Source organism: Dasypus novemcinctus, chromosome 13, assembly GCF_030445035.2.
Source record: "Dasypus novemcinctus isolate mDasNov1 chromosome 13, mDasNov1.1.hap2, whole genome shotgun sequence".
Taxonomy (NCBI): Eukaryota; Metazoa; Chordata; class Mammalia; order Cingulata; family Dasypodidae; genus Dasypus; species Dasypus novemcinctus.
The window spans coordinates 92,683,509-92,695,505 of record NC_080685.1 but is presented as its reverse complement, the minus strand read 5'-3'; the positions used below and the strand labels follow the sequence as shown (position 1 = coordinate 92,695,505).

At 39.8% G+C, this 11,997-nt stretch overlaps 1 protein-coding gene across 1 annotated transcript; it reads right to left on the bottom strand.

Annotated features, from left to right (window-relative positions):
• Positions 1 to 5,537: 5,537 nt before the first annotated feature.
• Positions 5,538 to 11,327, bottom strand: LOC101424557 (apolipoprotein R-like). The gene is made up of 4 exons (XM_004470065.3): positions 11,122 to 11,327; positions 7,637 to 7,801; positions 6,459 to 6,634; positions 5,538 to 5,916 (listed from the first exon to the last, which is right to left on the bottom strand). Exons 1-4 carry the CDS (start codon positions 11,204 to 11,206, stop codon positions 5,752 to 5,754), a joined length of 591 nt encoding a protein of 196 aa, XP_004470122.3. The 5' UTR covers positions 11,207 to 11,327; the 3' UTR covers positions 5,538 to 5,751.
• Positions 11,328 to 11,997: the final 670 nt, after the last annotated feature.

Here is an 11,997-nt window from a genome sequence, read left to right as displayed (position 1 = left end):
TTGTGGTGATGGAATGGTTCTGCATCTTTTTTTTTTTTTTTTTAGGAGTTACTGGGGAGGGATTAAACCCAGGACCTTGTACATGGAAGCAGGCACTCAACCACTTGAGCTACGTCTGCTCCCCAGTTCTATATATTGATTGCTATGGTAGTCACAAAACTCCACACATGAAAAAATAGTATATGCACATTATATTAATGTCAATATCCTGATTTGCTAATGTACTCTAGTTAACTAAGATGTAACCATTGGGAAAAACTAGGTAAAGGGTAGAAAGAAACTCTTTATACTATCTTTTCAACTTCCTACAAATCTACAGTTATTTCAAAATAAAAAGTTAAAATAAAAGGACCAGCTTTATATAGTTCATGACAGCATACTATATTAGGAAGATATGGATTTTAGAATCAGATAGTTCCCAAATCAGAAATGCAGTTTCTGCAAAAATGAAAATGGATACGCAAACATCCCTCCTCCGGGAGGGTGGGGGAAGTTGTCATCTATAATAGGAGAAGATACATGGAATGTGTAGGTATAAATGTAATAAAAGATGTAAGGTATGTAAGTATGCTGTAAACTTTAAGACAATTGATGAGAGAAATCAAAGAACTGAAAAATGGAGTGTCTATGGGTCGGAAGATTGAATATTATTAAGATGACAATTCTCCCTCAAATTGACCTATAGTTTCAAAACATCCCAATCCAAATTCTAGTAGATGATTTTGCAGAAATTGACAAGCTAATTCTAAAATGTGTATGGATAAGCTGAGGACCTAGAATAACAAAACAATTTTGCAAAAAAATAACATGGTTGAAGGGCTCACACTTTCTGATTTCAAGAGTTACTATAAAGCTACAGTAATCAAGACACTGAATTGTTGACCTAGTTATAGACATATCCATCAATGGAAAATATGTAGAGCTCAGAAACAGACCAACCACATATGGTTAATTGATTGTCAACAAATTCTCCAAGGTAATTCATTTGAGAAAGGATAGTCTTTTCAACAAATGTTGCCAGAACAATTGGACATCCTTTTGCAAAATATGAACATTTTCTCTTAACTTTGTACCATATGTGAACATTTACTCAAGGTAAATCAGAGACATAAATGTAAAACCAGCCTTTTGGGAACCATTAGCCTAAGAGAGATACTGTTTGTTCATTCCTCTATGTATCCCAAGATTTATCTTTGTTATAAAATTAGCTGTCCAATACCTACATGCATAGACCTCAGTAGCTGAATTATTTTCAAATGCATTAATCCTGACTTATATTTTAGAATAGCACCTCAGTTTTTATAGAGGGAGGATATATTTGGCCTTTTTAAGAACTCTTCAGTTGAGCTTGAAGGCATTAGCCTTCATGTTATTCACTGTTCCTCATAAAATAACCCCTTCAATAAATTTATTTTCTATTTTTATAACAGAAAAAAACATCTTCTATAGAATTGATATGTTTCTTATTATAAAACCATGTAAATATTTGGTCTTCTATATTCCAATTTAGTTTGACTGAAAAAAACAGTCATAATTACTATGTAAATTTAAATTTTAGTAAATGTTCTTCTACCTCTTACATGACATTGATTTCCATTTTTATTTTGGCAATTCTAAGTTATAGATATCTATTATAAATTTTTTTTATTTTTTATTTTATTTTTTAAAAATTTCTCTCTCCTCCCCCACCCCCAGTTGTCTGTTCTCTGTGTCCATTTGCTGTGTGTTCTTCTTTGTCCGCTTCTGTTGTCCTCAGTGGCACGGGAATCTATGTCTTTTTTTATTGCGTTATCTTGCTGTGTCAGTTCTCTGTGTGTGCGGCGCCATTCCTGAACAGGCTGAACTTTCTTTCATGCTGGGTGGCTCTCCTTCAGGAAGTACTCCTTGCGCGTGGGGCTGCCCTACGAGGGGACACCCCTGCATGGCAGGGCACTCCTCGCACACAACAGCACTGTGTGTAGGCCAGCTCCACACGGGTCAAGGAGGCCCTGGGTTTGAACCCTGGACCTCCCATGTGGTAGACGGACGCCCTAACCAGAGGGCCAAGTCCACTTCCCTATCTATTATAAATTGATTCTAAAATTCTTTGGGCAGTGAGACATAAAAGTGTTCTAAGAAAACTCATTCAGGAAGAAAATTTTAATTATATAACTATACATCATCTGTTATTATACTCAATATTCCCATTGACTAATAATTCATCATGTCTTTAAACCTAAGAATATCGTTATCAGAAAGTTGATGATTTGCTAAAAATGACTATTCCTAGATCATAGGAATATTAGGAAAATCATATTCCTTTCTGAACCTTAACTTTCCTCGTTACAAAATGGCAGCTTAATCTGTTATCCCCAGTCATGTACCTTTTCATCTGAGAGTCTCTAGTTCGCCGACTTCCTTTCTCCAAGGCTCTCTCAGTATACCCAGAAAAGAAAAGAATTATATACTTATAGTTTGTTTCCCTGTAGTCAGAGAAAAATATTTGACAGGAGAAATTTTGTTTAGTTTAGCATCAAGTTAACATCTCATAATATCTTTCCTCATGATATAATTATGCAGCACATACTGTGAGTCAAAGATCTGTGGGAAATATAAAGATAAAATAGTCATACTGGAAAGGAAACTATTTCCTTAAAAGAAGGAAAGAATGCAACTGCTTCTGCCAGTAAGGACTGGCATAATCATTTCTAAAAAGGAGAACATGTTCTCAATGTTGTAAAGAAAGAAAGAAATGTTGTGGTAGAAATAAGCCGAAGGGTGGAGGGGGAAGCAGAGTTCATTGAGAATACAGAATCAGGAATCTCCTCATCTCCAGGGCAGAAATACAAGTTTATAAATAAACAGGCAAGAGACTGGAAGTTCTGGAAACTGGAAAGCAACAGAAAAGGTACCAATGAACACTGATGGTTTGGGATTCCTTTGTATTTGTAAAGGCACAGGCTAAGCTGCCATAATGCCACAGACATCCTCAAAACACAGAGGCTCAAACCAGGCAGAAAGTTATTCCACTCTCTGATATACCAGTCCAGAGGCAGAAGTGTGTGTTCAGGTCGGTGGCTGGCAGTTATATCGAAGAGGGTCATCGAGGGCCCAGGCCCCTTCCTCCTTGTTGCTCCAACATCTCAGGGTGCTGTTCCCATCAGCCTGGCAGAAGCTGGTACCAGCACCCCTGCAGCATTTCAATCAACCGCACAGGGAAAGAGGAAGAGGAGAGCAAGAGGCTTCCGTTTTAAGAAAGCGACCAGGAAGTTGCTCCGAGGAAGGTGCTCCTGGGAAGGCTCTAGCTGCAGACACGCAGACACGCGCCTGCTGGTCCTTAAAGGCACGCGGGCAAATAAACAAGAGCGAATGGATGCCGGGAAACAAAGACCAGTCTCTACTACAACTCCCACAAAGAAGAAGTACCCCACTGCCTAATCTCACCATTTCCACAGACCTTAAATCAGCTGGGATGTGGGCTTCAGCCTTGAGAATGAATTTATAACCTAGACTCATTAGCAACAGAGACTTGCTGGGAATACAAGAGAACGTCCAAAGAAACTCCTATGAATGTTCTCTGAAATATATGCTTAAGCATTATACGGTTTTAAAAGTTATGAATTGGTAGTTAAAGACTTCTGAGTAAGGTTAGGCAGCAAGAGGAGGTAGAGGGGGCCAGCACCAACGCTCTTTCTCCAACCAGCCAAGAGTAGCAGGTTGCTCCTGTAAATTCTTCTGATAAGGATTTTCTAGGCCTCCTAGGCTCACCTACATTTTTAAGAGTCTCCTCCACTTTCTTAGATCATATTTTCAGTGACTAATGTGGAAAAGATGAAAATACATAGTAAGTTTAAACAAGGAGGGCAGAAGATACATTCCTACTGAAAGAATGACTGAGACGAAAGCATGTAGCAGTTCATGGCACATCCTCATGCCCTGAAGTAAAAAAGAGGAATCAATATTTGTTATAATGAATTTTTGACTTATGAGTGAATTTTAGTTGTTCTGCAGACAGTTTTAGCAAATATTTGATTTCTGAAAATTCAAGTAGCTAGAAATCCCAGTGTAGGCCCAAAGTCCAATAGAACATGGCAAAATAAGACTCACTAGAAAAGTGAAGGCTATTGTGTTAGGGGACCCTAAAGGGAAAATGACAGAGGGGTCTGCTAAAGCAAAAGGAGAGACTGGAGTAGGGAGAAAGAGATCGACTGTCGATAGAGGGGGCGATACATACAAGTAACTGGAGAAGAGGCTCTCTGCCCCTTCATACCTCTTCACCTCCTCTGAAGGTTACTGCAGATGACTCCATAGGTGTAGTTGGTTCCCAGGAGCCCCCTGCTGGGTGGTGGTCCGTGTGCTTGGAGCATGCTCACCTGCCCACAGTGCAGGTGAGGTGTGCCTGGGAGTTAGCGTACCTGGACAGTGCCTCTGACCAAAGAGAGAAGGGAATTGGTAGGTAAAGACCTGAGGGCCTCATCCTCACACTTAGCCTTGTGTTTCACACTCACTCCCAGAGGGTGGTCAAGGTTATTGAGCCCCTGTCCCCAACAGTAATAACCCACCCAGTAGTGTACACTCTTCTGCCTTGCCTCCCTTGCAACTATCTTACTACCCTACCCACTCTCAGAGCTTTCTGGAAAAACCTCCAAAGGAAACTACCTGACCACAAAACCTAACCTTATGGTAAACCCAGGGTACATCAATCAAAGAAACTGCCAGTAACAAAAGGAGAAAAATGGCTTATCAGATCATGATTAGAAAACCTTCCTTATTAAGTGATTTTTCCCCCCACAATTTCAAGTTCCTCTGTTATATCAAAGGCTTCAGTGAAATCCTGCTTCACACCATTGTCTTCTCAGAATAGGTTTGGGGAAATTAAACAAAAAAGGCCATACTCCTCATATAGTTCTGTATACATGGGAGAGATGATACGTACAGAAGCACTGAGCTAGGAATGAGACAGTGATTTTGGAGGTAGCAAGAGTTGGAGGAAATGGTGATTGGAAATACTATAGTTTCCAAAGAGTAATGGTGATTGACACTGGGAATCTCCTGATGGGTGGGGTAGTTGTTCAAGTCATTTTATTTTAAATATTAAGGAAAATGGTGGCCAAAGCAGAGGGAAGACTTGGGAATGTCCAGGTAGCTGACTAATCGGTGTCAATGTATCAGTCTTTCAGAGTTCATTCTTGGGTTGAGAAGTGTAGGTCAGGCACAAGTATCAATACCCTTTATGTAAAGAAAAAGTTGAGATGTGGCATTAGGAAGGTAGAGGCAATGTGCTTGGGAGTTCAGAGGAGGGGAGACTTTATTCAAATGCATAGAATGGATAAGGCTTTAGAGGAGTGTTGACACTTAATGAGAGTCCTAAAGGACTTGAGTGATTTGGACACATGGAGCTATGAAGTGAAGGCATTCCAGGAGAAGATAATGGTGTGAGCCCAGTATGTATTTCAGTGACCTATACAGTAATAGGAAAGTATTAACTACATGTAGTGGGTTTGGTTTGGACCTCATTTCATGCAGTCCTAAATAAGCACAGAAACAAAATATTTTTTTGATATGGCAATGTTTTAATTGGAAAAAAAAAAGCTGCAAATTACATATGGAAAAGCAAAAACATGAGCCCCCAAAGGACAATCAATAATGCCACAACCTCAAAAGCACTAAACTTTAGCAAATTCTCCTATCCAGATATTTATTACTATGAATTACGGTGGCAAAGGAAGAGTGAAAATGCTGAACAGAACTTTTCTGGATTGGAAAAATTAGTCACGGCTCCTGGAATGCCTTTTCCTTGTTTCTCTCTAGTCCCAGTATTTCAGTCTCCAGAGACAGCTTATACACCTCCAGGGCCAACTTCGCATCCTGAGAGCCTGGGAGACACTGCATGAGGTGTTTTCCTGCCAGCACCTGCTCACAGCCTGCAGGGGTTTTCTAAAAGAGATATAAGCAGTGGGTGTGGTTGAGAAGCTTATCCCCAAACCATGGCACTGTGACATTCTAGGGGGTGCATCACTGACAATGGCAGGACTAGGGTCAGGACCAACCCCAGAACTAGTGGCTGAGCAGGAAAAAGCAGAAAATACTGTGGGTCCATCACAGTCTTCCCCAGAGGGCTGAGGTCAGTTCTGAGACAGCTTCCCAGAAGGTCCACGTGACAACAGCAGCAATTTCTGCTGGCCACCCAGAAATAGAGGGACCGTGCATCCTATAGTCCAGTCTATACCTCATGGTCAGGACTTTCCCCAAGGGGCCCAGTGTTTTCTGTTCTGCACTGAGAGCAGGGAAACTTGCCACTCCTAACTCACCAGAGTGTTCGCAGGCAGAAAGAGAGATTTCCTGTAAGTGGCATTTAAGAACTCAGAATGAATCCTGATCAATCACATCACACTGTTGATGGCTAGAATAGTGCTTTGGGGGTGCCACCATTTGCCATGTGTGATAGGACAGGAACTTCCTTGAATTTTGCAACTTACCCACTCACACTTGGGCACTTCTGGATACCAAGTTCTGTTTTCTAAGCAAGTGATTCTTTCGGAACCAACCACACCATAACCAGTATTGCACTGGACAGTGGCAGTTTCAGGTTCAATATACTGAATCTTATCCATAGACAGCTTTCCATTGGCAATCTCTGGTGTCAGACACAGAGCTGTAATGGAAATACCAACTTAAGCAATGTGTAATTCTAAGAAAAAAATATATGATAGGTTATGGTAATGAGAGTGAACTATATTTAAATACTGGTAATTGCTCTCTATTCTTTCATTTTGATAGTACCAATGATTTGAGCATTGAGAGCAGACTTTGGACAAAGCATTTTAAGTTATTATCTCATTAAATCTCACAACAGTGCTACAAAGTGAGTATTGTTATTATTTCAGTTTTAACTAGGAGAATACTGAGACACAGAGAAGATACGCAACTTGTTTAAATAATATTTTAAATAGCATGTTAATAACATTATAGGACACAAAACATTGGGAACCCAGATCTCAGTTACAAAACAGTCATCCTTCACAGTCTCCATCTCTGCAAGATACTAGATAGGAATTTTCCATCATTCTTGCCTCATTATCCTCCTGTGTTCAGTGGAGACAATGATAGCAAATAATTCCTGGCGTTGTTGTTAGTAAAGTGCTATTAAAATTGCATTCCTGTAAAATCCAACCCAGTTTTGACTTATCCTGTCACCACAGCAGGCTGACAAACTAGAAGTCCCCCAACTCATGGGTGGAAAGTTCCCTGCACGAGGCTCTGATGGAAACGCCTGTCACTTCACGGTGTTTGGAATTAGCCATGAGAACCCCATTCATGCTAAGGCAAGTTCCCGTTAAAGTTTGCTACTGACCCACAGGTAGTCTCAGATAAAATACACAGCTGCTAGAATATTTCTGGAAATAGACACAAGAAAGTAGGAATAGGAGCTGCTTTCAGGGGCCTGAATTTTATGGGAAAGAAGTGGGGTGAGATTCATATTTCTGTATATCTTTTGTTCTTTTTACTTTGGGTACCATGTGCGTATATTAATTACTTTAAATAAATTAAAATAAAAAGTGTTTACATACTGACTTGGCAAAGAAGAAACTTTGCTCATGGTCCTATCATGATAGTCCTACCCTTGGCCGAGGACTGAAAAGGGAGCTGAAGTTACCTTTACATTGAGGGGCTGCAGGTGACCAGACTGAATCACTGCAGGAGATTTTCTCCTCTCCAACCAGAAGGTATCCACTATCACATTCATACTTGTACTCAGTAGAGAAGATGCTAAAAAGTTTTGTGTAACGTCCATGGTCAATTTTAGGAGGAAACCGGCAACCTTGATGGTACAAGATACAAGTGAGAGAGGATGAGCTTGTAGGAAATATAAAATAACACATACCAGAATTTGAATGATTTGTTGGAGGCTCCATTTGGTCATCTCCTTCCTGTGCTCTCAGGATCACTTGGCTAAACCTAAGCACTTGTGCTGCTTTCCTATAGGCTGAGGAATTGTAGAAAGGCTTGAGTTGAAATAAAAGACCTTGGGTTTTGTTTTGTTTTTTTGAAAGTTCACTAACTTTATATGCTTTAGTTACCATTTTGAAATGAAGACTGGCTTCAGCTACCAAGTCACATTGTACTGGGGGACACTGAATCGATTGCAGGCTAAAGGCAGAGGATGCATCTATTAGAAATATAAAAAACTTTAAATAAATCTACCATCTCTGAGTCACCACCCCATAATCAAAATGGTCCATCCACCCCCACCAGCAATATACTTATTGCTTTTAAAGTATTTTAAAGGAGCTCATAGGAAGAGTAAAATATGTTGACCTGCAGGTTGAAATTATAAACATGGCATGATGTTGAGTACCTTTCTGAACACTCTTGGGGTTCACAAACACTCTGCGAGCACTGGGAATGTCACACAGACCAAATGCAATGACTCATGATGACTGAGGAGGTTGTTGTTATGGCGGGAGGAGTGGGAGGGCATGGAGGGTATATGGGGACCTCATATTTTTTTAATGTAACATTAAAAAAATAAAGACAAAAAAAGTTTTAAAACATTATTCACACAATGGGTGTATAAAAGACCATCCACTGGCCATTTGCTGGATCCTGTATCCTCATGTATCACTTTTTTCTTACATGAAACCTCTTCTGTAGGCAAATTAATCCAAGTAGCCATTCAGTCCCCAGACATGCCATGCACATCTCAGGTCTGTACCTGCCCTCATGTCATCTCTCCTACCTCCATTCTTCCTTCTCCGCCTGCTGATCATGTCCTGCTTTCTCTGTGAAGGCTTCTCTGATTGTTCCAGCAAAGAGTCATCAGTTATTTCTCTGAGCTCCTAAACTACTTATTAGGAATAGATTATAGATCACAACCAACTACTACTGAGCTCTAACTCTAAGATAGACACTAAGTCAGGCCCATTGTAGGTATTATCTCACCCAATCATCACTATGACTCTAAACGATGTATATTGTCATCTTTCCTACCTTTTATGCAAGAAAGCAGACCCTTGGAGAGGTTAAGTGTTTTGCTCCAAATGAGGCAGCTACAAAGTGGTAGAGGTCTCTTTTGCTCAAAAGTCCATAATTTCTAAGACTTCAGTCTACAGTCTTGAGCAATAACTTAGCAACTAACTCATGCTATCTATATTTACTGTTGTTGTTGTTTTCATCTGGAGTCAAGTGTGTTTGTGTCTCCAGTATCCAGTTCTTGGCATTGCAGTTCTAAAGTTGATGTTTATGTATAAGTTTAGAGTTCACAAGTAGAATTTTCTAAGCCACAGATCAAACACATCATTAGAAAATGGCATTTGTGCATTAACACAAAAAATATTTTTTGACTTGATCCCTGAAAGGCTGTTTAACAGACAGTGAGGCACATTCTTGCACTAGAGTAGGGAAGATATGACACAATCACATGAAGAGCAAAACCACAATATCAGTTAGTTTATGAGAAAGTGTTCAAAGATGAGGGAAGCCAGCAAGGAGGCCAGAGAAAAGGAGAGAGAGAACAAAGGGAAAGAAGGCTTTGGTAGCATTTCCTCGAGGAGACTGCGAGCGTATTTTGAGCTTGAATAATATTTGCTTAGGTGAATGAGATGTGGGCAGGCATTTCATGTTCAACTGGTGGTTTGAGAGGTAGCAGAAAGTTGTTATTGAAGGGAGAAAAATGAAGCAAGCTCAGAAAGGCAACTGAGACAAACTGGGCAGATTTTAAATGGCAGGTTAAGGAATAGGGACAAAAGGTAAGGTGGGAATTTGAAGAAATGGATTAGGAGGGGATAAATACAAAGAAACCTGAAGGAATCATTGACAAGTGTCTGTGACCTGGTGGATTTAGTCTACCTTCACTGCCTCAGAAAGGAAGAGGAGACCCAGAAGGCCAAGGGAATGGTATGCAGGGAGGACAGTGGGCGTTTGGGGTCCAGTAGGGCTTTGGAATAACCACAAATCAGGCATTTCAATATCCAAGAAAGCAGAAACGTCCCGGGTATGTGAATTCTTTTAACTAACCTTACAATAGACATGCCCTCCTTAGAAAAGCAACTCTGAAACCACCCTGTGATAGTATAGAAGTTCATAAAGTCTGAACAGCACGGGAACATTCGGAGGGTCCTAGAAATTAATCTTGACAAATTCTCTCAATGCTCTTGCCAGAATCATAAGGTGGCATTTTAGGGCTCTACGTGCCATCTGCTTGGCATGTAATCCTTGTATTATCAGAATTAAGAAAATACCTACTATCACATGAATATCCAACATTGTTTCCATAAAAATAAACACATTTATTGATGAAACCTCTTTTCTGTTGAGTGATTTTGTCATTCTAGGAAAAATGATCTACTTTAAATGTTCTGTTATGTAGAGGGGATATGCATATATTTTTAAAAATTGTTCTTAGACATTCTTTTAAATCTTAGTGGCAGCTAAATAAGGAATATTACTTTTTATTGGTATATTGCCATTTATATGCTAAAACAAGGATTTATTACTCACATCTGCATTTACAACCTCACTACCCCAGTGGATTCTGCAGGTACTTCTAAATCCTTTCAGTGCATGGTGATTAGGGAAAATTGTCTTAAAATTCCTTGCATTTAAGTAGTGTTTTTAGGGTTGCCAATGTGGCTCAGTGATTGAGCACCCGCTTTCCATATGTGAGGTCCCAGGTTTAATCCCCAGCCCCAGTACCTCAAAAAAATAAAAATAAAATAAAATAATGTTTTTAGCTTATACAATGCTTTACACTCATAATATAAAATTTTATTTTCATATATATAAATATAATATAAAGTTTTTCTTTCTTACTCATTAATACAAAAGAATAATAACTAACCTAATAGGAGAATTAATTTTTAAGAATTTAGAAGTATCTATTTAAATGTAATAAAGTAATATAAAAACTAAACTGTTTTCTGCTCCTCTAGGATTTAAAATATTTTGCTTTTTCAAGCAACAATACCCTATATCCCAAAGAGCTAAAACAGTTTAGGAAGGTTGTTAATAATATAATTCATTGTTCTCCTCCAAAATTGCACTGAATTATTGCCGTTTGATTAGTAGCTAACTCTTAATCAGGAATTCTTCTCTGTCCCTTGCTTTAAACTGTCCCCACTTCCCCATAACCACTGCACTCACCAAACAGGCCGGGCAGGCTCAGCAATGTAGCCAGGACCCCAAAGAGGCTCAGTGCTGGGAACGTGCTCTGCAGCTTGAGGGGCATGGTGCAGTCTCGGAGATACGGCTCTGAGCTCAGCGCTCTCAGACACCCGGAATCAGGCTGAAGTGGAGGCACTAAGTAACTGGCAGATTGATGCCTGCAGTAAGGAACTGAGCTGTGGCAAGGCCACAGGCTCTAAGTCACTACATGGGAGGGGTGGAGTCAAGGCATAGACTCGGTGCTGGACAAGAGCCCTGATAGGGGCAATGCCATCAAGCTCCAAGTCTTGGCAAGAATGCTATGGGCTTGATATGAGAGCACTCTGGAGTTCGGTGGGTATTTACAATCATAACTAAGACTTTCCCACTGTTCTGAAGTTTGAACTCTGCTCCCTTGTCTGCATGCCTACCTCATTTCTCTATGATTAATCAAGAAAATCCAGGAAAATGGCAGAGTATGTGTGGCAGGTTCTTTAGGGTTCACAGTGCAATGCTGATGCATGTTCTATGCCATCTCCCATACACGTTGAGTCTCCAGTCATTAGTATGAATTGCCAAAAGGAGGGAAAGACAAAAAATTCTCTAAAATTAAATTCTCATTCTAAACATGCCAAGGCCTGGTTGCAATAAAGACACAAGTCTATAGTGTGAGAAGACTCAAGAATACAGACCAAACAACAACTATTCCTATATTTACGTGGCAAATGCCTGGTTTTCTTGATGACACCAAATGAATTAACTTTGGAGTTACCCTAGTTGGAGAGTAAAAGGAAATTTCTTAAAATGGTGTTTATAGCACAGTAAAACATGCATGGAAAATTAAGTGAAGAGAATGAGGCATTATACATGGGGAAA

Bases quoted from the DNA above. Each gene is read 5' to 3' on its own strand.
- LOC101424557 (XM_004470065.3), bottom strand. From the start codon at position 11,206: ATGCCCCTCAAGCTGCAGAGCACGTTCCCAGCACTGAGCCTCTTTGGG. The intron at 7,802-11,121 runs GTGAGTGCAGTG...TGTACCATCAAG, and splicing joins GAGCCTGCCCGGCCTGTTTG to GTTGCCGGTTTCCTCCTAAA. The intron at 5,917-6,458 runs GTAAGTTGCAAA...TATCTCTTTTAG, and splicing joins AAGTGCCCAAGTGTGAGTGG to AAAACCCCTGCAGGCTGTGA.